Raw genomic sequence first — 26699 nt, 5'->3', positions numbered from 1 at the left:
TTGAGAAAGATCAAATTTACCACAGACTGGTTTAGAGACCACTCGTGCAGCATCAGAAGGGTTCTGCTGTGCCTGTTGGCTAGGATGCTGGATTTCCCAGGAATCTGCATTGCTACTAAAAAGGGGTTGGAGGAAATCACCCATTGACAAACTCTCAATGCTTCCAGATAGATTAGGTACAATCTGGTCCCCCCTTGTTTGTTGGCAAACCAGACTATGGACATATTGTCTGTCTGAACTGCAATGGTCCCTAGAGGAAGAAAGCTCTAAGGCTTGCAAGGCTAGGATCACTGCTCTCATCTCTAGAACATTTATATGCAGACTGGTCTCCTGTGTCGACCATGTGCCTTGAACAACTCGTCCTGAGTAATACCCCCCCCCCCCCCACTGGGATGCATCCATGGTCAGTGTGGCGATGGGGTGGGGGAATAAACAGAAATCCTACTTTGAAATCCCACGAGTAACGCCACCACAACAGGGAGTCTTTGCACACCAGAGATAGACTGACGGGGTGATTCAGAGGATAGCTGTGTAGGGATCATTGTACTGCTACAGTCCACTGAAGAATCCTCAAGTGTAGGCGAGCTGTAGGAATCACAGTTATGGTGGTAGCCACTGAACCTAGTGCTTTGAGAACTAATTCTGCAGGTGGCGAAGGGATGGCTAGTATTTGCCTGACATGTAATCTCAAGGACAGAATTCTGTTTAAGAGAAGAGGGCTAGGTAGTTTAGTGTCTAGATGAGCATCCATAAAATCTATCCCCTGAACTGGCTGTAGTTGAGACTTTTTGGGATTTATTGCAATTCCCCAGTGTATTCGCTAGGTGAAGCAGATAATCCCTGGCTTGGATGAGTAGATGCCTGGTTGATGTGGTCAGGAGCCAGTCGTCTAGGTAAGGAAACACTCTGAAGCCAGGCAGTCTCAGGTAAGCCACTACTACTGCCATGTATTTGGTGAACACCCTGGAGGCTGTGTTGAGATCAAAGGGCAGATCCCTGAATTGATAATGACTGGTTCCCAGCCAGAAGTAGATAAACCTTTGAGAGCATATGATATGATGGTGCATGTCTTGAAGATCTACTGAGCACATCCAGTCATCCTTCTGAAGGAGAGGTAGAATGGACTGCACTGTGACAATCCAAAATTTCAAGTTATTTATGGACTTGTTTAGACAGGTTAGATCAAGGATTGGTCTCAGGACCCCCGTCTTTTTTGGAACTAAAAGAACTTTGAGTAGATTCCAGATCCTGTTTGGTCTGGTGGGACCTTCTGGATGACTCTTCTCTAGAAGCTTTGCGATTTCTGGTGCTGCTAATTCTCTCTGACTGGGTGGAACATCAGGAAGACTTTTCTTTGGAAAGGGAGTTTTGAAAAAGGGAATGCAATATCCTCTGGATGTGATCCTTTGCACCAAACAGTTGTTTGTAATGGCTAGCCAGCCATTTAGGTGCAAGGATAAGCGCCTCCAGACTGTCTCCACAAAGAGGGACAGTCGGGCAACTACTCAAGAGTGCTGAAAGGATCTGTCCAAGAAGGAATCTCGAGATCTTTGGTTCTACGGACCTCCTCTGCCATGTGGGCGGTGTCTACGAAAATGGTTATCCCCCCCTCTGCCTCTAGGGGAAAATTGTCCCTGTGAATCCTGGAAAGGCCCCTGTGACTTTTTCAACCAAATTTCTTACCGCAGCATTGGTTCCTGGAAAATGGTCTCTGTGTGGTACAGAATTTGATTCTAAAGTCAGGTAAGGTCTTCCATCTTTTTCACATCAGGAGAGAGTATATTTTACTGCTAGTGCAAAGAGCGATGATCCATCACAAAAGGAGCACTGATGAAGATTCCACAAAGTTACATCCTGGCACGCCTCCTTATGGCAATGTCTGAACCGGCAGCCTTTGAGGGACACTCAGCAGCATGTGAAATTAACCTCATGGACGCGTTAGAGATGGATTGTAGGGTGGCCATTCTTGAGGAAAAGGTTTTCTGTTCCTCTTGATACATGGACCTGGGGCAGTGTTGGAGAGTTCCTTTAGTAAATCCCTCTGTAACCTGGTAAAGTGGGCCAAATAATTCATCAATCGCCGTGTGAAAGTCTCTGATGTGTACACTCGCTTCTCAAACCTATCCAATGCCCCAGACTCCCTGTTAGCAGGATGGACAGTAGAGCTCTGTTTTGCTAGCTCCTTTTCCTTGGCTGCCACAACAACCATGACATCTACAGGGGTACCTTTTGTCCAGTGTTGCTTATCGGAAGGAGAACTGAGGATTTTGTCAGCTCTTTTTAGTATGGGCTCCACAGTGTTCAGCTCTTTCCAAGTCCTGTGGGAAACAAATCTATAAGGTCATCCACAGCAGAGATCCTCCAAGATGTAGATGGGCCAGACACTAAAGTTTCCAAGAACACAGGCTCCTCTGAGGAAGGGCTTTGGGTAGACCAACGACCTCTTTAGCATAGGATTTCAAGGACATCTTCAAAGTAGACATCAGGTGGCGATCTTGGGACCTTCCCCTTCATCAAGTCCATGTCTTCCATTAAAGATTCCGGAGGGGAATCTAGCTGCATCCTTTTACACAGTCTCTTTTGAGGGATCTCCTCTGTGGGATGTTCAGGGAGGTGTCTGGAGAAAGTGGGAGCTACACAGGGAGAGATGCTTAGAAGCTCTTAGGGTCTGGCTACCCATGAGATGGAGGATGAGCAGGCTTAGGCGCAGAAATCCGAATAGATGTAGGATCCGAAGAAGGTAGAGTCGAAGTAATTCTCGGCTGAGAGACCACCCTCTCCACCACTTCGAATACAAAAGGACCCTGAGATCCCCTAGGCAGCCCTTCTGGAGCAGTCGTTCTCGGACTAGACACTCCAGTACCCGCATGGAGCCCATGCCCCGGAAAGGGGATTCAGAGCAGAACTGTCCAGCACTGAGGTTCTGAGGGAAAGCAACGGCTCCAAACACTTCAAAGCAAAGGACATACCTTCAAACCAGACACGATACTTCAGATCTGAGATCCATCATGCTCCAACAAGGACGGAACCAATCTGATCAGAGATGTTATCTGAGCCGAGGAAGGAAGAGCCATTGGATCTGACATATCTACTCTGGTAACCTCTGGATCGGAGGGCTCCGAAGTAGGAAGTCAGAATGGAGAAGGAGTTATTAATGGTACAAAGGTAGCATGGTGGCTCACTGATCTGGTGGGGGATGGAGCAGGCAGAACCCCCATCTGTATCGGCTTCTTGAAGAATCTCCTCATTATCCTGTCCACCTCCACTTCAGCAGAAAGACTCAAGATTAGAAGCACAACTTCTAAGGGAGAACTAGAAGTCCAGTGTTGCGGAGGAGTCAATAATGTCTGTCTGTGTCAGATCCAAAGGCTTCGGATCTGACCATTTCAAGCTCTTGGCAGGTGGCTCAGTAGTAGCCCTTTTTGGAGACTGAGCAGGAGAGTGTTTTCTGTGCTACCTGGGCTCCTTTTGCTTCTTAGTGAAGGTATGAGCCCCTGATTCCTTAGAAGATCCAGCTGTAGAGGAAGTAGCCAGACAGAGAAGACCCTTGAAAATTAGTCTGTTATGATGGTCTAGACCAGGCACTGAAACCTGCACAGATATCACAATGTACATCTAAGTGGCCAGGACCTAGACAGTACACACACTCCCTGTGGACATCAGATTGTGGGATTTTGTACCCACAAGAAGTGCATTTTTTGAACCCAGTTGGCTTGTCAGAATTCTCAGCCATAACCCAAAACAAGAGAAATTACAAGTATTATCTAATTTTTTAAGGAGGAAAACAGAGGAAAAGGAAAAACTACCAACAATAGTAGGAAAGAGTTATACCAGCCGGTATATAAAAGTTTTTTTTAAAGGGCAGAGAAACCTGAAAATAAAAACAAAAGTTTAGAGGGTAAGGAAGGATGACAGATACATTAAGAACAAATAATGTAAACTTTAAGCTGTAAATACACTCATGACCCACATGGAGCTACGACAGAAGGAAATCCCGACTTGCTTGAAGAGCGGCAAACAAGATCTGAGGTAATCTGGAGGACAGGGGCATTATGGGTAAGGGAAGAGTTTGAGAGTTGGATCCTAAGGTATAGAAGTGTCCAATATGGATCAGAGGTTCGAATCCAAACCCACAAGTTGAGGAATAAATGAAAATGACATCATCAGATCATAAATAATCTCAAGATGATTCCTTTTAAGCAGTCCCTAGTCTCACCAGTGATGGATAGCCTAGTCCCAGATGTTATAGATTTTAAAAAGTAAGATGGAGAAGGGAAAAAAGATTAATACTCTGAAATTTGCAGTGTGCACTAAATGAGTGGGATGTTATGAAACAGGATACCTGACACAAAAATAATTAAGGTAGAAATAAGATCTAAAATTTACAAGATGAAACTCCAAAAATACTAAAGGCAGACTATCCTCCTGCCTAGATTTTTTTTTATAACCACAGGGAAACTGAATGACTGGTAAATCCTTCTGTTAATGCTTTTGGCCTGAATCTAGCCTTCTAAAAGTCAGACTTTAAGTGCTATGGGCCTTGACAGATCCCACACAAAACAAGCGAATCCCAAGGTGGTATTTTTTGACATTTCTCACATTTGTAAAGCCAAATGAATGATGCATATTGTTAACATAAACACACCGAAAACAAGGTTGAAATCAGCAGCAACCTGAAAGCAAAAATACTAAGGCAACCAGTGATAAGGCTTGGAAATAAAAAAATGCAGCTTAAGGGAAAAGTGGTCAACTCTACAGCAAGGTACCTGAAACAACTTGAAATATGACCAGAAATCAAGTAGAAACACAAAAGTGGCAAGTTCTGACTTGATAAAAATCATGGAGCAAGAAAAGTCAAAAACATCAAGGAAAGCAGAGGTCTACTTATGACTGACATTCATGCACAGTTCCCACTGCAAGCATGAAAATGGCAAAGATCTGGAGAAGAAGAAGAAGAAGAAAAAAAAAAAAAAGAGGAGCATTGTAGTTAAGGGGAGGTGTAACCTGGAAAACCTTTTATGAGTTGAGCTGACTTCAGCCTGCCATCGACCATCAAAGTACTGAAGAGGACGGACTGGATCATCCAACATAACACGTTACAATACCATCAGAGTTCAAGGACAGACTGGATGAACTAGTGGTAATTTCTTAACCAAAAAAAAATCTCAATTTTTTGTCATCATACAGTTCTTACTTTTCTTTTTCTTGCTTCACGTTTCTGTTCAGACTCATTCACAAAAGCATCAAAAGCAGGAAGATCTCCGGAGTCAATTGCTTCCTGTATGATATCCCTAACCCGTGGTTCTTCTTCATCTTGAAGGCACATCACTGACATCATAATTTGGTCCATGTCCCCTTTAGCTTTCAAATAGGCTTTCTTAATATCACCCAGTTCTTCCTCAGTACCTTTGTAAGTCTTTTCAAAATTCTTTATGTCATCTGCTGTTACCTGAAAAACAGAGGAAAAAGAAAATGTACATCACTTAAAAATAAATAAATAAACTTCCTAAAACAGCAAATGTTTTGAATATTTGTTTTGCTCAATTGTGTTGCCTGTTGGCCCAGGTCATGGCTGGAAATCAATCAATCAATCAATCAATCAATCAATCAATTAATTAATTAATTAATTAATTAAAAAATGAACTGCTACCCGGTCTGCTTTAGCTACAACCATGTCTTACATTTTACAATTGCAATCAAAAGCACAAACTACAAATCCAGATGCTCAAAAATCAGCCCAAATTTAATATTCAAAACCATCAGACAAACTAATTCCAGAGCAAGGACAGTGCTTTTTTCTTTTGTCATTGTTGAACTTTTTTTTTCTTTCATATATTAAACTTTTACAAAGACAGTGCCTGACCTCTTTGGTCCTGCTCTAACACTGCAAACCTCTCTTTCCATTACTTCCAGAGACCACTGCTTGCCAGAAAAATTAACTGAACTCTCTGTACTTGTAGATGTGATCAGGCTTACGTTTGAAACTGGTTTTGCACAAGCTCTTTCAGTAGCCACAAAGTGCAAGCAAAGAACATCCTCCTCTAAAGCCCAATCCATCATTCTCTGCACCCATACTAAGAGCAGTGCTCAATGCAACAGTCCCCAGTTATTTCTACCTAGTGGAGCCAGACAACAAATAAGATTTATTGTAACAAACTATCCTGGGTTTACTATTTTAAGGACATTATGTTTCAACTGTTTTCTACATTTTACTATTTGCCCTTTTTTTATCTTCATCATCATCATCATTTTACTCCACTCCTCCTGTGCTTTTACCCACTTGTTACTGGTGCTTTAGTTGGAAGCGCCTTATAAAATTGAAGTGCATAACTATAAAACATCTTAATAAAGCCACTTTCAAATAAGTGGCAGAAGAAGCCTGCACCTGGGGCGTAGAGGGATAAAACCCTGGCTATAGCCCAAGTGATCAAGTTTGATTTGCAGGTTGGATGCTTGACAACACAGGAAAGAAGGGTAGGTATGTGTCCATCCTAGGAAGGGGTATGTAGTCCTAAGCCAGCTCGTGCTGCTGCTGCTCTCTTCATACAACCTCCATTAGAGGGTGTAGCATAGATAACATAGGTATGACTGCCCATACTGGAAAAAGTATCCTTTGCCAGCACATGTGGATGAACTTGCATGAGTGGACAAAAGGGCATATGTGGTATGTGTGGTAACCCTTATGCTCATGTCACCACCATGGGACAGGCAGGCCATTCATACCTAAAACACACAAGCGATCTAGATGTCCGTTTATAAAAATGGCCACCTGCGACTGTTTTCATCCCAGTGGATTTGGGGACTCCATACTACATTACAAGTCTCCTGCAAACAATGCAATTACCGAAACAGCTTCTCAAACAGTATGCACAACAAAAGAGCAGGAAAAAAATAAATGTTGAACAATTAATGTCCTACAGGACAGCTCAGCCCAGAGAGTCCCTCAAAAGGCACACCCAAGCTACATTGCTGCATAAGGGTATGCAGGGATAACCAAACAGCTGTAGCACAAGTTTCAGCTGCAGACATACTCCTGAAAAAGACAGCAGAAGTACCGAACACACACTGTTTTCACTGCATTAGAAAGCCGCTGATTTCCTGTGAACAATACAAACTGAAGTTAGAAAACTACTTACAAATTCTGGGTACGGGTACTGGCTTTCCCCACCAAAAAGGACCACATAGGATTAAAAACTGAGATCCTTTATGACAGCCAAAGCTGTTGGCACACAGCAACAGTGCAAAGCACTTCCTAGCCTCTGTTTTGAATTCCAGAAAAACAACCAAAAGATAAATGACGTAATGGATACCAGTACTCACTATGTAAGCAGACGTTCAAGAAGGTAGTCTGCAATGACATAAGCAATTGGGAACCATCTTCTAAAAACATCAGTTCATAGTGCTCAGCAGACATGCCACCTCTAGCCATGTGAAATGTCCACGTTACAAAAGCCATACCATACCCACTGGCCACAAGAGTTCTTAATCTCACTCACACTAGATTCCACCTGGAAATGATACACTACAACACAATAAAAGAAGTTTGCTACTTAAAGAGCTACCCACCACAAATGGAGCAGCTTCAGTGGTTTCTTTGGAACTAGAAGTGGCAGGACAGGTAGAAAGTACTCCCTGCAAAGTATCATCCTGAAAATAACAGATAATGGGAATACCCTCTCATCAGATAGGTTAGAGGAGCCCTTTGCAGTAGGCAAAACACTTAGAATCCCAAGTAGTACTCTAAGAATTACCAGAGGAGAAAATGAGCCTGAAAGGTAGGAAGAGGGCATCACAGAATGAAGTCGTGAAACACTACTATTCCACAGACATTCTACTCTTGTGCTGAAGGCTGATCAGGGGGAGTAAACAATTTCTGTCAGCTCGACACTCCTGGTGGGGAAATGGAACCCACTAAGACTATGCTGTGGAAGTGTATTCCACTGCAAGCAGAAGGAAACTTTGCATGTGGGGGCATACCGCTCCCTCAGAAGACAGTAACAGCAGTGCTTGGAAGAGCGACCAAAAAAGGGTGCTCTCACAAGGAGAGGGAAGGCTACCCTGTCAAACCAGCAAGCTAGCTCATTCACTACCACTCTAAATTCACTAGGAGATGGAAGGCCAACTGGGATTCCCAGGCAGGAACTGCTACCCCAGAAATACCAGGCTCCCAGCTCTTCCAGAATAAATGGGGAGAGTACAGTGGAGCCACTGGGCGAGGATATGCAGGAAGCAAAGGAGCAAGCAAATAAATACATAAGTAAATGTGTGTGTATATAGATATATATATATATATATATATATATATATATATATATATATACACACACACATATACATATACACACATATATATAATCTAGATAACCATGGCACAGAAATGTCTTGGCTAATATGCATAAATCCTGTGAAAAGGGATAAAGGCTGATCTGCCTGTCACCTCCCATGCTGATACCACTGGTCTCCTTAGAATGACATTAGCTAGTCAACTGCTAAAAAGTCAAACACTAGTAGTATCGTAGTGTGTAGAACGTGGCCCTTTCTATTCTAAGCTTACAGAAATAAACACTGGGAAGTAAAATAACTCATTAAAAACTACTCAGACACTGCCTCAGTAAAGAAATTTCTTATTTTCACACTGTCTTTATAAAAATGAAATGCATCACTTTATAACATGAAACTTCTGAGACCTGCTGAGCAAAGGTGACTGCTACAAAAACAATTCCTCCAAAGTATGAAAGCCATCAAACCAGCAGGATCACAGTAGTTGAGACAACACATCAATTATTCAATTTTGAAAACCAAGTTACAAGATGGAGAAGCTGTCTGATGGAGAGGAATAAATTCCCACCTGAGACTCGGGACTAACTTGTGCCATAGGCACTGAATGCTCCAGTCCAGTCATTTGTGGAAGGTGGAATAAGTGCCCAATGCTGGCTCATCCATCCTGAGGTGAAGGAGGGTAGCTCAGTTCACTGCACTATAAATACCATGCAGGTTTAACTGTTGAAGGTGAGGCAACTTGGAAGGTTAAAGATGAATTTCCAACAAGCAGAAAGTCCACAGTGCAACCAGAGTAGATGTATACATAGAGAAGCATTCATGTCCCCCAACAGCACTCAGGAAGAAAGTACAGTTGTGTTGAAACTTATTCACAATAGTAGATATCTTTCTCTTTACTGTTGCAGTATTCTTTACTATAGGGATCTCGTCCTAGGACTGCCCAACGTTCAGCCAGTATACCAAAGTCGTATGATCGTGTATGCACCATATGACACACATGCTCCCTATACAGAACATAGGGCATAAACGTGAGGTACAAATGCAGTTACCCAGAAATGAATTGCACCGGTAGAGAACAGTCTCCCTAGGAAAAAGGAGTCCATGCACATCCAGAGGAAGAAAATTCAGAAGAAAAATGGGTGACCCTCAGCCAGAAGGGAATACAAGACAAAAAACAGAACGAGAGGATTTGGAGGGAGGGAGCAAATACTGCAACAGTGAACAGAAGATAATCTACTGTTATGTTTTTACACAACTGTGTTATGTCTTTTTATATTACTGTTGGAGTATTCTTTACTACAGAGAGAAAAAAGTTCAAGAAACAGAATGGGAAATGGAGGGGGGAGAAAAAACCCTACACAAATTCATACAAAATGACCCTAGCAAAACCTGCTCTGGCCCTAGAAACCATATCAAACTTCTAATGCTTAGTAAAGGTATGCAATGAAGACCAAGTAGCAGATTCACAGATGGAATTGTTCAACCCCTTGAATAAAGCACCAGGAAAAGGCAACAGCGCTAATGGAATGAGCTCTGACACAAGTAGACAAAGATTTGCATGAAAAGAATAACAAAAATAAATTACCTTAGATATCCAGGAGGAGATGATGTGCCTAGAATAAGCCAAACCCAATATCCTGGGATGAAAAGAAACAAAAAAGCTGGTCAGACTTACAAATTGCTTTCATTTTATCCAAATAGTACTGGAGCTGTCTGTGCAAATCCAAGTAAAGCAAGACCTTCTCACTAGCAGACTGAGCAGACTGAGCAGACTGAGGAGAAGGGAAAAGGGGAGGGAGTTGTATTGACTGATTTAAGAAGAACTCGTCTGCTATCCTGGGCATAAAAGAAAGATTAGTATGAAGGAACACCTTGTCACTATGGGAAAAAAAAAAAAAAAAAAAAAGAGGAATGCCCATAAGAGCCTGAATCTCAGAAACCCTTTGAGCAGTAGTAAGGCGAAGCAACAAGACAGTATTCCAGGTACAATGTTGCAAAGAAGCAGAATCTGCAAGCTGAAAAGGAGTCAGAGTCAATTTTTCTAAACCAAGATTAAGGTCCCAAAGAAGGAAGCCTAAGGATGCAGTAAGCCTTTAAGAAACTGTACGATCTCAAAACAAGAAGTAAAGGGAGGATTCAAGGGTAAACAAGCAAAAATGGCCAACAAATGGGGCCTTCACAGAAAAGCAGGGCAAGCTAGACTGGAGCAACTCACACAAATAGGAGAGGACCAAAGGGACCTGCACTGAAAAAGGGCACTTATTATGTGGACACAAGATTTTCTGGTTGAGTGTTTCCTCGTCACCTGTAAAACCCTGAGCACGTCCCCAGAAAAGAGGTACCTGAAATGGATCAAAACACCATCACCCATAGTGTCGGCTGAAGATTGGGCAAGTGAGGATGGATGGGAGACCCCCCCCCCCTTGTCCTGTGTGAAGAGGTCCAACCAGTGAGGTAATAAGAAGTTATGTACTCACCATAACGTTCCATCTGAGTAGGTGGCTTCATTTGTCTGCAACCTGTGGGTCTTGGATCCGATATCGGATCCCAGCCAGCAACTTGTTTCATAGCTAATGGATCCGAGCTCCTAGCTCCTCCCCTCACCCATAATCCCCTGCCAACCCTCCATGACCTCAGATCAAGTTTGCCCCTCTATAGATACCCAAAAAGGGTATTCCAATAAACAATCTACATAGATCCATTTTGAAGGCCAGGGGGAAGAAAGGGGGGGGGGGGGTTGCAGACAAATGAAGCCACCTACTCAGATGGAACGTTATGGTGAGTACATAACTTCTTAATCTGAAGTAGGGACTTCATTTGCCAGCAACCTGTGGGACAGAGTCCCCAGCTACTTGAATCTTGGGTGGCCATCATGGCAGGATATTGCGGAGCACAGCAGAGCCAAAGGATGCTCTCCCTCTAGAAATTACGTCCAGTTTGTAGTGGTTAATAAAGGTATGAGATTAGGCCCATGTGGCTGCCGAACAAATCATCCAACGGAACTCTAGATTTGAAGGCAGCAGAAGTAGAGATGGAACGAGTGGAATGTGCACGAACTCCTCCAGGTGCGGGTCTCCCAGAAGCTTGGTACGCTAAAAGAATACAATGGGAAATCCAGCGTGACAAGGAGATTTTTGAGACTGCTTTCCCCAAATTGAATTTGGCAAAGGAAATGAACAGCTGGTCAGATTACCTGTGACCAGCAGTCCTATGAGTATAAAAACATAGCTACCTATGAACATCTAATGAGTGCAGCTTGTACTCTCTTTTATTCTGATATTTAGGAAAGAAGACCGGTAGATTTATGAATTGATTTATATTGGTTTCTGATGCTATTTTGGGAAGGAAGGAGGGATTGGTCCCGAGGTACACTCTGTCCGGATGAAAAATCAAGTAAGGAGGCTTCACAGAAAGGGCTTGAAGTTCCGAAACTCTTTTCGCTGAAGTAAAGGCTACAAGGAATGCTGTTTTCCAGGACAAGTATATGAGATCCACTGAAGTGGCAGGCTCAAATGGGGGAGCAGTTAGGGCTTGAAGAACTAGTGAAAGATCCCAAGGAGGTACGGCTTCTTTGATAGGGGGTCTGAGCAGAAAAGTACCCTTGAGAAAGGTTTTACACAGTTTGGCCGACATCAAGGGCCCTGTGTCATGTCCCACATGGTAATGGGAGATGGCCGCCAATTGTACTTTGACGGTTGAGCAACTAACGCCTTCCTGAAAAAGTCTGGTTAGGAAGTCAAGTATGGATGGAAGAGGAGCCGTAAAGGGATCTAGATTATGATGCTCCGCCCAGACGGAAAAACGTTTCCATTTACTGCAGTACACTTTCCTGGTGGAAGGTTTATGCGCTGCCACGAGGATGGCTTTGACTGGTGAAGAGATACCGGGAGTCCTAAATGAGTGGAACTGGAGCAACCAAGCTGTCAGCTTCAGACTGTCCAGATTTGGGGTCGACAAGCCCGACGGATGGGAGATTAGATCCGGACTGGGATCCAGAATCCAGGGGGGATTCACTAGGTTAGACCACAGGTAAGGGAACCAAGTTTGTCGAGGCCAGAATGGGGCAATGAGGATCATCCTGCTCCCCAACCGCGAGGCTTTCTGTAAGAGCTGTAGCATTAGGGGTAGAGGTGGATAGGCATAAAGTAGACCGGGCGGCCAGGCATGCACCAGAGCGTCTCTTGGAGTTTCCCCTGGAGGGGGAATCGGAGCAAAGAAATTGTCGCATTTGGTGTTTGAGGGAGAGGCAAAGAGATCGCAGCAGGGTTGCCCCCATATCGCGAATATCTGCTTCGCTACTAGTGGGTTGAGAGACCACTCGTAAGGGGAAAGAATGGTGCGGCTGAGTTTGTCCGCTAGGATGTTGGCCCGCCCTGGAATGTGCATTGCAATCAGAAAGCGGTTGGTGGAAATCGCCCATTCCCACACTCTCATGGCTTCGCGGCATAGAGGGTAAGACCTGGTTCCCCCCTGTTTGTTGATGTACCAGACAACAGACATGTTGTCCGACTGAATTGCAATAGTTCCTACGGGGAGGAGATTCTGAAGGGCTTGCAACGCGTACAGCACCGCTGTCATCTCCAGAACGTTGATATGCAGGGAGGTCTCTGTATCGTTCCACGTGCCTTGGACTGTCCTGCCTGAATAATGCCCCCCCACCCGAGGTGGGAGGCGTCCGTGGTCACCGTGGCGAGAGGGGGAGGAGTGCAGAAGGGTTGGCCCGTATGGAGATCCGGAGCATGAAGCCACCATAACAGAGCCCTCCTGCAAGCCTTGCTGACAGCGATGGGGTGATGGAGAGGAAAAGACTGAAAGGACCATTGCACTAGAAGGGGTCCACTGCAGTACCCTCATGTTCAGGCGGGCGCATGGAAGGAGCGTTATCGCTGCCGCCATGGAGCCCAGCGCCCTCAGGACCAATTCCGCCAGTGGGGCTTCTGACTGGAGGATGGCCCGCACATGAAGTTGCAAGTTCCGTAGTCGTTCCGAAGTCAGGAAGGCTCGTAGATCTCTGGTGTCTATTCTGGCTCCTATAAATTCTACGACTTGTGTCGAAGCAAGGAAAGATTTGTCCGCATTTGATCGTGATGCCTAATTGGGGGGCTAGGCGGAGAAAGTAATCTCTGGCTGAGCAAAGTAGATGCCTTGTTGGGGTGGTCAGGAGCCAGTCGTCGAGGTACGGGAAGACCTGCATTCCCTGGAGTCTCAGGTGGGCCGCTATCACTGCTAACACCTTGGTGAACACCCTGGGGGTTCTTAACATCTCTTTCAAATTTTGAAATCTTCCATGAGAAAAAAACAACCTTCTTAGGAAATATGTCACTTAAATTTTCATCCCTACTTATAATAGGCCATAAAGTGTTTACCAAATATTTTTACATTGGTGAAAAACCTGAACATCTATTAACAAAAATTATAACATCCGGTTTATCCACGTGATCAGCTGAATGAATATCTCTCCCCATCTAATTTGTTCCAATTTGAATGTAACCATTTTTTATGAACTCCAAGTTTAAATTCTTCTTCTACTTTATTTCTTGCTTCTCTAATTAACTCATGAGAATATCCCCGTGCATGTAACCTTTCTTTAACAAGATCAAATTCAACTTTTAACTTAGTCTTTTCTGAAGTATTATTTGCAATGCGCTTAAACCCCCCTAACGGAGTTTATTATTAATTATAATACTCTATCCCAATGGCATGAATCTTGAAATATAGTTATATGAGCATTTTAGGCGTAATTTTGATAATGTGTTTGGGGTCAGTGAAGTTAACAATGAATTATGTAGTATGGTTAAAGTAAAGATGTTAAAAAATGTTTAATAAATGTTTAAAAATTGTTAAAGAATGTTAAAATATGTCAAAAATTGTGAAATGTAAAGAGGTTGAAATGCTAAATGAAGATTTCAAAATTTGAAAGATGTTAAGAACGAGAAGTAAAAGGAAGGAGATAATAAATGCAGGTGCTTATGCCTGTGGGGGATGTAAAGTTTGTGAAACAATCAGAAATTTGAATGGAAAGATGATCAATGGTAAAAGTTAGAGCGATTGATCATTTTGATTGCAACTCCTTTGGAGTTATTTACGTGATCAGTTGTAACTGTCAGTCACAAAAATGGTATATTGGACAGACTAAATGCAAGGTGAAATTAAGAATCATGGAACACCTTGGTGACATAAGAAATGGTAGGATGGACAGTTCCATAGCCCAACATTTTAATATTAAGCATGAAGGTTTGGTAGAAGGTTTCATTTTCAGTGTAATTGCTAGACCTTATGGGGTGGGGACGTGTAATATTAATTTTCAATAAAGATTATTGAGAATGGAATCCAAGTTTACTATTAATTATAATACTCTTTATCCCAATGGCATGAATCTTGAAATATAGTTATATGAGCATTTTAGGCGTACTTCTGACATATTTTGATAATGTGTTTGGGGTCAGTGAAGTTAACAATGAATTATGTAGTATGGCTAAAGCAAAGATATTAAAAAATGTTTAAAAATTGTTAAAGAATGTTAAAAAATTGTGAAATGTAAAGAGGTTGAAATGTTAAATGAATATTTGTTTAAATATTTAATTATGTAATTGATTAATTAGGCATCATTAAGTTGATGTATAACATGGCTGCTTCTGTGAGTAAAGTATTCCGTGAGAAGGCAAAAGCCGAGGTACCAGAAAAGTACAGTTTTGTACCTACCATAAATGTAGATGTTCGAGGATTCCCTTGCTGCAGTCCTGACAATTGGGTATAGTCCGCGTCCCAGTCGGCCCGAATACCAGAGTATAAGGCTGACGTCGGTCATGGCGCCTTAGACTGACGTCAGTACGTCAGGGTACTAATGCGCATGACCGACGCCATTTCCTCGGTCTTTTCTTGCCCCAGATGTCAGAAGACCCAAAAAGACAAGTCCCAAAAACAACCTGCACCAAAAAACATGTACAATATATACAGTAATATATATACAAAAAATATAAGCATGTAAACTCACCTGCACAACCACCCTGAAACACAGAGGGGAAGGAGGGAGGTAATTGGACTGCAGCAAGGGAATCCTCGAACATCTACATTTATGGTAGGTACAAAACTGTACTATGTTCTTCGCCTTCGCTTGCTGCAGTCCTGACAATTGGGTAGAATCCCAAAGCAGAGGTAAGGGAGGCTGGCAAATTATAAAGTAGCAGGAGCTGACAACATGCCTTGTAAAACAGCTGTGGCAAAACCAGCTCTAGTCTTAGAGTATATAGGCAGGTGATAATGCCTAGAGAAAGTATGCACTGAACTCCAAGTAGCTGCTTCCAGAATATCCTTAGTTGCCACCCCTTAGAAATGCTGTTGAAGTGGCAGTAGCCCTAGTGGAATGAGGCCTAATCCCAGCTGGAACCTCTTTGCCATGATGGGAATAACAAAATGCAATGCAAAAGCCAATCCACCTAGAAATAGTTTGTTTTGACACAGGCTTGCCCTGTGAACTCAAAGCAAAAGAAACAAGTAACTGCTGAGACTGCCTAAAATCTTTAGTCCTGCTCAAATAATAACGCAATTGCCTGTGTACATCTAAAGTGTGCAAAATCTTTTCCCCTTTATTTTGAGGATCTGCAAAAAACGTAGGCAAATGAATAGTTTGGTTTAAAGCCACACTAGAAACCACCTTAGGCATAAAGGAAGGATTAGTACGTAATGATACCCTGTCCTTATGGAAAATCACAAAGGGCTCTACTGCCATAAGGGCCTGCAACTCAGACACCCTTCTTGCAGAAGTAATAGCCAACAGAAAAGCAGTCTTCCATGACAAATATTTCAATTCAGCAGTAGCTGCAGGCTCAAAAGGTTGTAGAGTAAGTTTTTCCAACACAAAATTGAGATCCCAAGCAGGAGTAGGAGCTCTACGTGGGGGTCTTATATTCTTTGCCCCTCTAAGAAACTGCTTGAACAAAGGATGCGAAAACAAAGGTGTGTCACAATCATAGTGAGCTGAAATTGCTGCAGCATGAATCTTTATGGAAGAGAAGGACAAACCTTTGTCCAATAATTCAGTAAGATATTGAAGAGCCACACTCAAATTAGGCTCTGAAATCTCCAAATTCTTTGCTGTACTCCAAAATAAAAATCTCTTCCATTTTTCTGCGTACACTCTCCTAGTACTAGGCCTTCTAGCTTCCATAATCACATTCAAAACTTGTTGAGGAAGCTGAGACCTACCATGCTTCAACACAGAATATGCCAAGCTGTGAGATGAAGAGATTGAAGCTTGACATTGAGCAGATGACCGTCCTTCTGAGATAACAGATGAGGAATCAAAGGTAAAGGCCATGGAGGCTTCTTTACAAGACTCCTTAGAAGTGGGTACCAGTGTTGCCGAGGCCAAGCTGGAGCTATTAAAATCATCCTTGGCCTGTCCTGTCTGACCTTTAGTAATACCTTTGGAAGAAGAGGTAGAGGTGGAAAGGCATAGACATGAAGGTTTTTCCAACTGAAAGACAGAGCATCCACTTTCCAAGCTGTGTGATGAAACCCCTTTGTGCAATACTTTGGCAGCTGGTGGTTTAGTGGAGAAGCGAACAGATCTATGTCTGGAGTTCCCCATGACACTGTCAATTTCTGAAATACATGAAGATCCAGTTTCCACTCGTGGGGATCCATGATTTGTCTGCTTAATACATCTGCTAGGGAGTTCTGTGCTCCTGGCAGAAACCTTGCCTGAAGAGTCAGTTGCAGGCTTAACGCAGTTTCCCATAAAATCATTGCTTGCCTGCATAGAGGATAAGAATGTGTTCCCCTTGCTTGTTGATGTACCACATGACAGTTGTGTTGTCTGTCAGAATCAACACCTGCCCTGGAAGAAGTAACTCCTTGAACGCCATCAATGCAAACTGGACTGCTAACATCTCCTTCATGTTGATATGTAGATGCTGTAGTCTGGCAGGCCACTTGTCTTGTATCCACTTTCCATTTAGATGAGCTCCCCAAGCAGTGTCCGAGGCATCTGTCGTTAAAATCTGACTCGCCTCTGGCCGGGTCACAGAGAGTCCCTTGTTTAGGTGACATTCCTGAGCCCACCACAAGAATTCCTTTTGAAGGCAAGGTATTATTTGAATGACAGTGTCCAAATCTTGGCAGTGCTGTGTCCATACATTTTGAGATACCATTGCAGCTTCCTCATATGCAGTTTGGCATTGGGAAGCACCAGAATACAAGATGCCATGAACCCTAATGCTTGAAGGACTGTCCTTGCAGTCAGCACGGACTGATGAGATAGTTGATGGAAGTAAAGTGACAGACTCTTTTGTTTGTCCGGGGTTAAAAGGCCATCTGGGCTGCTGTATTCAGTCTCACACCCAGAAAGCACATGTCTTGAGAGGGTACTAGTCTGGACTTTATTTCGCTCACAGAATACCCTAGGCATCTTAGCACTGCTATGACATATTCCAGATGCTGTAGAAGGTGTTCCTTTTCTTGAGCCAGAATCAGGCAGTCGTCCAAGTAAGGATAAATTTGAATGCCTTGAAGCCTGAAGTAAGCTATCACTGGAGCCAGAACCTTTGTGAATACTCTGGGCAGTAGATAAGCCAAAGGGCAATGCAGAGAACTGATAATGAAAATCTCCAGTTCGAAACCGCAGATACTTTCTGCAACTTAGCCTTATGGGCACATGAAGGTAAGCTTCCTTGAGATCCAAAGTTACCATCCAGTGATCCTTGCCCAGCAGAGGTAACAGTTGCTGTAACGTCAACATCTTGAACTTGGGAATGTCCAGATAAGTGTTGAGGATAGATAAATCCAAAATTGGTCTCCACGTGTTCCCCTTCTTTGGTACTAGGAACAGGCGAGAATAAAATCCAAGCCCCTTTCTGACACAGGGACTGGCTGAATAGCCCCTATCTGGAGTAACTGAGAAACTTGCTTGTGAGCCTCTTGTCTTTGTGGAGGAGGAACATCTGGCATGCCTTTGAAAGGGGCATTGTGTGGAAATAAAATCTGTACCCGTGATGAATGATATCCAGCACCCATCTGTCTTGAGTGATTAAATCCCAATTTTCTTTGAAAAGAGACAATCTTCCTCCCAAAGGAGCTGCCAGACGAGAGTCCACTGGCAGCTGAAAAGGCAGGTCATTGGTTCTGCTTACGAAAGGACTGACCCCTGCCCTCACCAGAAGTCTGAGCAGGTGAACTGTCTGATCTAGGCCTAAACGAACCTTGAGCCCTGCCCCTACCACGGCTAGACCTACCCCTAGACTGGGAACCATAAGCACGATAAGCCCACCCCTTAGCAGGCCAATTTCTACTAAACTTCGGAGGCTGCACCTGCAAAAATCTTTAACAGTCTGCATAGACTTAGCTTTGTCCTCCATTTTCTTTAAAACTGCTTCCACAGGCGGTCCAAACAACACATCAGACTGTAAAGGAGCATCCAAAATCCTGGTCTTAACATGCTCAGCTAAATTCTGATCCTTCAACCATGCATGTCTGCGAAGAACAGAACTAGTAGCAGCCACCCTCGAGGAGGCCTGAACAGCATCAAAACCACACTGCAAAGAATGCTTACCCACTTGTTCAGACACATGAACCAAATCCAGCAATTCTTTACACTCAATACCTTCCGCCAAAGCATCCACCTTAGATTTCAATTGCGAAAGGAGAGAATTCTGATATTTCAGCATATGAAATTGACAATTCAACGCCCTCATGGCTAGAGTGGAAGAAGTATATACTTTCTTACCCCACCTATCCAAAGCCCTTGCCTCTTTATCAGAGGGAACAGGATTTTTAACCACAGAAGCTTTAACACCTTTAGGCCCCTGAGAAACAGTTTCTGGGTCCGCCCTGGGACTCTTAAACAAATACTTATGAGCTTCGGGCACCCTATAATACCTATCAGGCTTAACAGGAGCAGGAGGCAAGGAATCAGGGTTCAGAGAAGCCTCTGCAAAAACATCCTCCACCACATTCAACACAGGAGGAATAGCTAAGGGCCTATGCTGAGGCAAAACAAGAATTCCCTAAGCCTTTTCTGGAGTCAGAGTAATCTTGGCCTTCCCATTTAAAGTGCTCCCTCATGGAGTGAAGAGTCTCTGAAAATGAAAAATCCTCAGGAGGAGAAGCTGAAGGAGTGGAATCATCCACATCAGAATCAGAATAAGTAGGAAACTCTGGCAAGTCTTCCACAGAAGACTCTGAAGCCTGTGAACACTGTTCAAAACTATCAAACTCCTGTTCCACCCTAGGCCTCTTATCAGGTGGGGCATAGAACCTCTAATCAGAGTAATCAAATCTTCTGCCATTTTAAGCATATGTTTCTTAGGCACAGAGCCCGAAATGCTAGGAGAAGCCCCTACAGAAGCTGAACTTGGCCTTCCTCTAAAAGAAGCTTTGGCAACAGAAGGAGAGGCCCTAACTACCTTGGGAAGAGAGGGAAGAACAGTTACCTGAGAAGCCCCTCAGCCTGGCCTACCTCCTGAGAGGGCACATCCTGTAACAGTAAAGTATCTGCCTGAGACTCCATAGAGACTCCTGGCAAAACCTCTGGCTCCCCTGAGCCTTCTAAAGGACCGACGTCCGGGACTGCCGGTTCCTCACCCCTAGACTTCACTGTTTTGTCCTTGCGCTTCTTAGATGAAGCAGGCGTCGGAGCATCCGACGGCATAGTATAATTGCAACGCTTCCCAAACACTAACCTAGCACAATCAAGCCTCCTCTTAATAGTGCGCTTGTTAAATCTAGCACAAGAGCGGCAACCAACAACGACGTGCTCAGGCCCTAAACAAGGTATACACAATGTATGATAATCCCTATGCGGTATCTGCTTCCCACAAGAAATACAGTTATTCACTTTTTCTGACATCCGTTAAATACTGAGGCAAGAAAAAACAAAATGTTCCCCAACGGGGTTACTTAGCCAACTCTGAATTCGGTCTGAAACTCCGGTTTCGGAAAATCTCAGAACGCCAACCTGCACTCGCAAAATTGCTTCTGCATCGGACCATGCGGCAAAAAAGACTGAGGAAATGGCGTCGGTCATGCGCATTAGTACCCTGACGTACTGACGTCAGTCTAAGGCGCCATGACCGACGTCAGCCTTATACTCTGGTATTCGGGCCGACTGGGACGCGGACTATACCCAATTGTCAGGACTGCAGCAAGGGAAGACGAAGAACATCAGTAAAGGATTATTTTCTGCAGTCTCTGCTGTTTTCTGTCTTTGTGTGTTCGTAATTCATTCCCTAGAAATCAGATCCAGTTTGTAATGAGTAACAAAGGTATGAGGAGATGCCCAAGTAACCACTGCACATAGATCATCAATTGAAGCTCTGGAGTGAAAGACTGCAGAAGCAGCTACTGCCCTTATTGAGTGTGTTTTGACAGGTCCCGGTAGTTGCACTTTCTGTTATAAAAGAAAGTTATACGGTCTTTAAGCCATTTAGACAGAGTAACTTTAGACTGCAGTGGTGGTGCTGTGGTAGCGCTGTCGCCTCACAGTAAGAATGTCCCGTTCGATTCTCAGCTAGAGTGTCTTCTGTCTGGAGACATGCGTGAATGGGCGTACCTTCGTTGAAGGTTGTGCGTCAGGGCTGGCAACTCAGCACTTAAAAATCTACTGCCAATCCTTAGCGGACCAGAGTTCCGCTCTGGCGACCCCTAACCGGGAAAAGCCGAAAGACACAACAACTTTAGAAACAGGTTTTCCCATAGTGACAGAAGAGAAACAAACAACTGGTCTGATATTCTGATTTCTTTTGTTCTGTGAAGGTAAAAACGCAACTGTATGTACATCTAGTAAAAGTAGACAAATATTCACCCTTGTTTGAAAAGCTGGGGTAGAAAACTGGAAGTTGAATTGTCTGGTTGATATTGGTTTCGGACATTATCTTTGGTAGAAAGGAAAGATTTGTTTGCAAGGAAACCCTGTCTTTATGGGAAATAAGGTATGGAAGTTTGCAAGATAAGGTTTGTAGCTCAGATATCCTCCTTGCGGAAGTAATAGCAATCAGCAATAATGTTTTCCAGGACAAACTTCAGAGCGCAAGTTGCAGAAGGTTCAACCGCAGAACTAATTGAGGACTGAAGTACCAGATTCAAGTCCCAAGGTGCAGAAGGGTCTTTGTATGGGGGTCTGAGCATCAAAGCTCCTTTTTGAAAGGATTTACAAAGTTTGTGGGACATTAATGTTATGTTACTCAAACCATTATGAAAATGTGAGATTGCAGCTAGATGCACTCGCATGGTCGAGCAGAAGCTCCTGATTCAAAAAGCAATGTTAAAAACTCCAGGACCTTATCAATTGATGCTGAAAATGGATCAAGACTAGTCTCTGAAGCCCATTTTGAAAATTTTTGTCACATGCTGAAGTACGACCTTGTAGTCGAAGGTTTGTGGGAGGCTAGAACAATTCTTTGAACTGGGGAAGTGAGAGTAGAATGTCTGGCAATCACTGATACTGAAGAAGCTGCGCAGTGAGCTTGAGATTTTGAAGATTCGGATGTACTAGTCTGTCTGGATGGGACAAAAGGTCTGGATCTGGGTCCAGTGTTCAAGGTTTCTGAATTAAATGAGGCCAAAGGAAGGGAAACCACACCTGACGAGGCTAGAATGGGGCAATGAGAATTATTTTGTTCTTCGACCTGTTGGTTTTCTTTAGAAACTGGGATACAAGAGGAATTGGGGAAAAGGCATACAATAGACTGGGGGGGGGGGCATCTCTCTGTGCCTCCCCTAGAAGGGAAATTAGGGCAAAGTAGCTGCTGCACTTGTTGTTTAAGGGGGATGCAAAGAGATTGCAGGAGAGTTGGCCTCAATGGCGGAATATCTTTTCCGCCACCAATGGATTGAGAGACGCACGCAAGGCATTAGGATGGCCCTGCTCAATTTGTCTGCAATCATGTTGCAATGAGAAAGCAGTCAGATGAAACTGCCCACTGCCATACTCTGAGTACTTCTCAACAAAGAGGGTAAGATCTGATCCCCCCTTGCTTGTTGATGTACCAGACTACTGACACGTTGTCTGTTTGAATCGCAATAGTTACCAACGGGAGGGTTTCTTGGAATGCCCTCATCTCTAGAACACAGATGTGCAAATTGACCTCTAGCTGGGATCAAATGCCTTGGACTGTCTTTCCCAGATAATGCCCCCCCCTCCCCATCTGGGATGCATCTGTGGTCACCTATGGCCTGGGGTTGAAGAGGGACAAAGGATCTGCCTGACAAATTCTCGTTGGGAGTGAAGCCACCAACTGAGGTCTCTCTTGCACAAGTTTGTGATTAACACCACATGGGACACTGACTGATTCAGTAATGACCATTGGGACGCCAAGAGCCACTGAAGAATCCGCAAGTGATATCTCACAAGACAAACTCGAGTGTTGGAGGTTGACATTGATCCTAAAGTTTGTATCAACACCCTTGCAGTCACCTTTCTGTTGCGAATAATCTGACAGACGTGCAATCTTTTTCTTTGAAGTTTTCTGGGGGAAGAGACGCGATTGCCAGTGTTTGTGTTTAACATCGCTGCTATGAATTCCAATTGTTGTGATGGCCCTAGATGAGATTTTTTGTAGTTTACAGTGATTCCCAACGAGGAACAAGTTTGAAGAACATAGTCTCTTGCCTCTAAGAGTAGATGCCTAGTGGTAGTGCTGAGCAGCCAGTCATTTAGGTATGGAAACACACAGAATCCTTGCAATCTGAAGTGAGCTGCTACCACTGCCATGCATTTAGTGAACACCCTGGGGGTGTGGTGAGACCAAAGGGCAGGGCCCTGAACTGATTATGAATGGTTCCCAGACGGAAGTGCAGGAATCTTCTGGATCGCTTGTCCATTTTTATATGGTAATACACATCCTGAAAATCTACTGAGCACATCCGATCATCTTTTTCCAAGAACCGAAGTATAGACTGAATAGTGACCATGTGGAATTTGGTTTGCTGAACCGATTTATTCAACTAACTGAGATCCAAAAATCTGTCTCCAATCCCCTGTTTTCTATGGCAATAAAAAGAATCTGGAGTAAACTCTGGATCCCATCTGGTCTGGTGGGACTGCGTGGATTACTCTTTTTGTTGAACAGTTTTTGAAATTCTAAGACTGTTGCATCCCTGTGACTGGGTGGAACATCTGGGATTTTCTTCAATTTTCTGGGTTTTTCTGAGAAAGGGATATTGTAACTTCTGGTTATGATCCTCTCCACCCAATTGTCTGTTATCTTGAGCCAGGCAGGTAGGTGCAGGGATAATCGTCCCCAGGCTGCCTACAGAGGATGGCAATTTGGCCTCCTTTCAGGAGTGCTGAAAAGAGTTATTAGGGAAAGAATCCCTGGAACACTGATTTTGCGGGCCAACTCTGCCTTGTGCATGGCATCTTCCATTGTTACTCTCCCTTCTGTCCCAAGGAAGTCATTGCCATGAGAGTCCTGGAAAGGCCTTTGGGACTTTTTGAACCATAGCTTCCCACTTCTCCGATTCCTGGAGTAAGAGCGTTGAGGAGTGGAAAAGCGTACACCCACGGCAGAAAGGGTCTTTCCATCTTTCTCACATCTGACCAGGGTTTCTTTAACTTTGGGGACAAAAAGGGATGTTCTGTCAAGGGGAGCACTGACGAAAGAAGACTGAAATGCCTCCGCGAATTCACATAAGCACATCGAGGGCCTGTCTCCTAATAGATGCGTCTGAACCTACTGCCCTCATTGTCCCTTCAGCTGTGTACTCAATAAGCCCCATGGACAAGTTGCAAACAAAATCTAGGATTTCCAGCTGAGAAGCTACCTTTTCTCCAACCCCTTCAGCTACTGCTCCTGTCAGAGTACCTGAAAGTTCTTTTACAAGATCTCGTTGAAGTCTCGTGAAATGTGCCATGTAATTCAAGGACCTTAGTGCAAAGGTTGATGAAGCATATACACACTTCCTGAATCTATCCATCACCCTAGACTTTCTATTAGGAGGATGGATAATAGGACTTTCATCAGCAAGTTCCTTTTTGGTGGCTGCTGCTGCCATAATGGCACCTACTGGTATCCCTTTCACCCAATGCTGCTGATCCTGATGAGCTGACAAAATGTCGGTCTCTTTGGGATTGGGTCGATAGAATTGGGTATCTTACAAGCTTGCTTTGCAACCAATTTAATCAGACTTGTGAAGTAGGCAGAGATCCAGGAGGTATAGGGCCAGGCACGAAAAACCTCTAAGTATACAGATTCCTCTGAGGAAGGCTGAAGGGAAGTCCACCCACCTGCTTCAGGATCTCTAAAATGTCTCAGAATGAGACATCTTCTGAGGGTAACCTTGGGGAACCTTCCCTTTCATTGGTATCTTCAGTGAAGGACTCTTCAGACGAGTCTAAGTTCTTCCTCTTTCACCTCCTCCTCCTCAAGGTTACCTCTTCGGTGGAATGGGCCGGAGCGGTATCTAAAGAGGACATGACCACTATGGTTGGATCCTGAGGTTTCAATGCACACTGTCCCAGTGTACAGGCTGGAGGAAGCTCCAGGCAAGGAGAAGGGCAGGGCTGTTGGTCTGATGAAAGTGGTATCAATGACTGAATTCCCACAGTGGACAATGCCCTCTCCATGGCTTGGAAGGCAGGCCTCCTGTAGAGGAATAGGAGCCTGGAACCGTAGTCCTACCCCGCATCAAGAAGGCCCCCTCCAAAGCTAAAGCCAGTGTCGAGCTAATATGTGCCAATGCTCCAAGGGGCATGGCCGGCTCCGACAACATCGGAATGGAACCATGCCGCCCCCTGGGACCCGGCAAAGAAGCTGCGACTCCGGGAGGTTTCCGGTTCAAACGGAACTAAAGCTCAAGGCTGTTTTGGCGCTGAAGTAGCAGATCTGACCGGCACCAAGACAGTCGAAACCGGGACTGTTGGCACCAGGAACTCCAAAGGCTCATTTGGCGTCAGAGGAGGAACAATCACTGGAATCAAGATAGGTAAGTTTCCAGAACTAGATAGGCTAGGAACCGCAGAAGTGCACAATCCCCATGCCACCAACAGCTGGTCCACTAGCCTCAAAATATCAAATTCCGTGAGGCTGGAAGGGACTGAAGACAGCAATGGGGATCTGGGTTTCTCCAAGAAGGGGCTTGGAGGTCGGTCTACAAAAGGGTCTAGTGAGGGAGAATAAAGACGAATTATTTTGGTTTCGGAGATATCTTCTCCAAAATAGTAGTAGTAGTCTATGTTGGTGCAGAGGTAGGCACCAACAGCATTGAAGGTGAAGTCTTTTCCCCAGTTGGCTCTAATGAAAATGTAGGAACCGGGGAAGTCGAGCATTTTTGAGAACAGTGGCGAAGATACTGTCTGTACAGAGCTGCTCCTACTCTTTGAATGTCCATGTTTAGTTGAGGAAGAAGATGGAGGAGAGCTAATGTCCATTGTTTGACTTTGCAGAACCAGATATGGCCTTGTTGAAAGCAGTTTTAATAAGACCTTTTAGGATGAGCTTGTTTTTCTTCTCAATAAGGGCCTGGTGACTGAAGCCATGACAGATGGCACAGTTTTCCTGAAGGTGCACCAGACCCAAACAATACACACAAGGAGTGTCTGCCTGAATTGGGTAGTTTATGCTCACACTTCTAGCATATTCTGAAACCAGAACTTCTCTTGTTTTTCTCAGCCATTACCAAAAATACACAAGCAGAGAAGGATGGCAGAAAGGAAATTAAGATATTATAGTCTAAAGATTAGAGCTGTGTATAAAAAGAAGACAAAGAAGTCACTAAAAAGGTGATTAAAAGAAATTTCACTTACAACAAAGAAGAATTAGCTTGCTCGAGAGCTATTTTGATAGATGCGTCTGGCATTGAAAGTGGCAAACGAGATCGGAGGTAATCCTGTGAGGAACATTATGGGAAAAGCTTAGCTTGAGAGTTTTGGAGGGCTCGAGCTGGAATAACGGCCAAGAAGGTTCCGATATATAGAACCAAACCCACAGTCAAGGATTAAGTGAAGACTGACAACATCAGATAACAGTTAATGTCCATTTATCTGCACTAAACAGAGGTCAAATATTAATGCAATTAAGTTTGCCATGGTGTAAACTTTAAGATTAAATATTTTAAAACATTGTACATAGTATTGTTTTGAATTATTGATGCAAATATGAACAAGCAAATTTGACACCTAGAGGTGTCAGCAGGAGTTAACTGCAGATGCACCTGGAGGCTTCACTCAGACGTAATGAGTTAAGAGGAGGAGCCAGCGCTGTCTTTGCCAAAAGGAAGTCAACTAGCAAGATTTTTGGGGAGTCCATCTGAATCGTCTGCAGGACTCTTAGAAGTAGAGGAAGAAGACGGAAAGCATAAAGAAACATCCCCTTCCAAGAAACAGAAAGGGCGTCTGTCTTCCCCTCCAGATGGAGTGGCACTCGAACAGAAGAGAGGGAGCTGTCTGTTCACAGGGGAGGCAGAAAAATCTGTTTGAGGAATAC

The 26699-nt window shown here is 43.9% G+C and overlaps 1 protein-coding gene across 1 annotated transcript in view; it reads right to left on the bottom strand.

The window, feature by feature from the left end:
• DNAJC9 (DnaJ heat shock protein family (Hsp40) member C9) overlaps nt 1-26699 on the bottom strand; it is a 670462-nt gene that overhangs the window by 317443 nt on the left and 326320 nt on the right. The window contains exon 4 of the mRNA XM_044056088.1: nt 5195-5449. Coding sequence (XP_043912023.1) covers nt 5195-5449 — 255 coding nt within the window. The remainder of the gene's footprint in view (nt 1-5194; nt 5450-26699) is intronic.

Source organism: Protopterus annectens, chromosome 14.part0, assembly GCF_019279795.1.
Source record: "Protopterus annectens isolate FY-2018-M chromosome 14.part0, PAN1.0, whole genome shotgun sequence".
Lineage (NCBI taxonomy): Eukaryota > Metazoa > Chordata > Ceratodontiformes > Protopteridae > Protopterus > Protopterus annectens.
The sequence above is the reverse complement of the archived record's forward strand: the minus strand, read 5'-3'. Positions and strand labels throughout refer to the sequence as shown.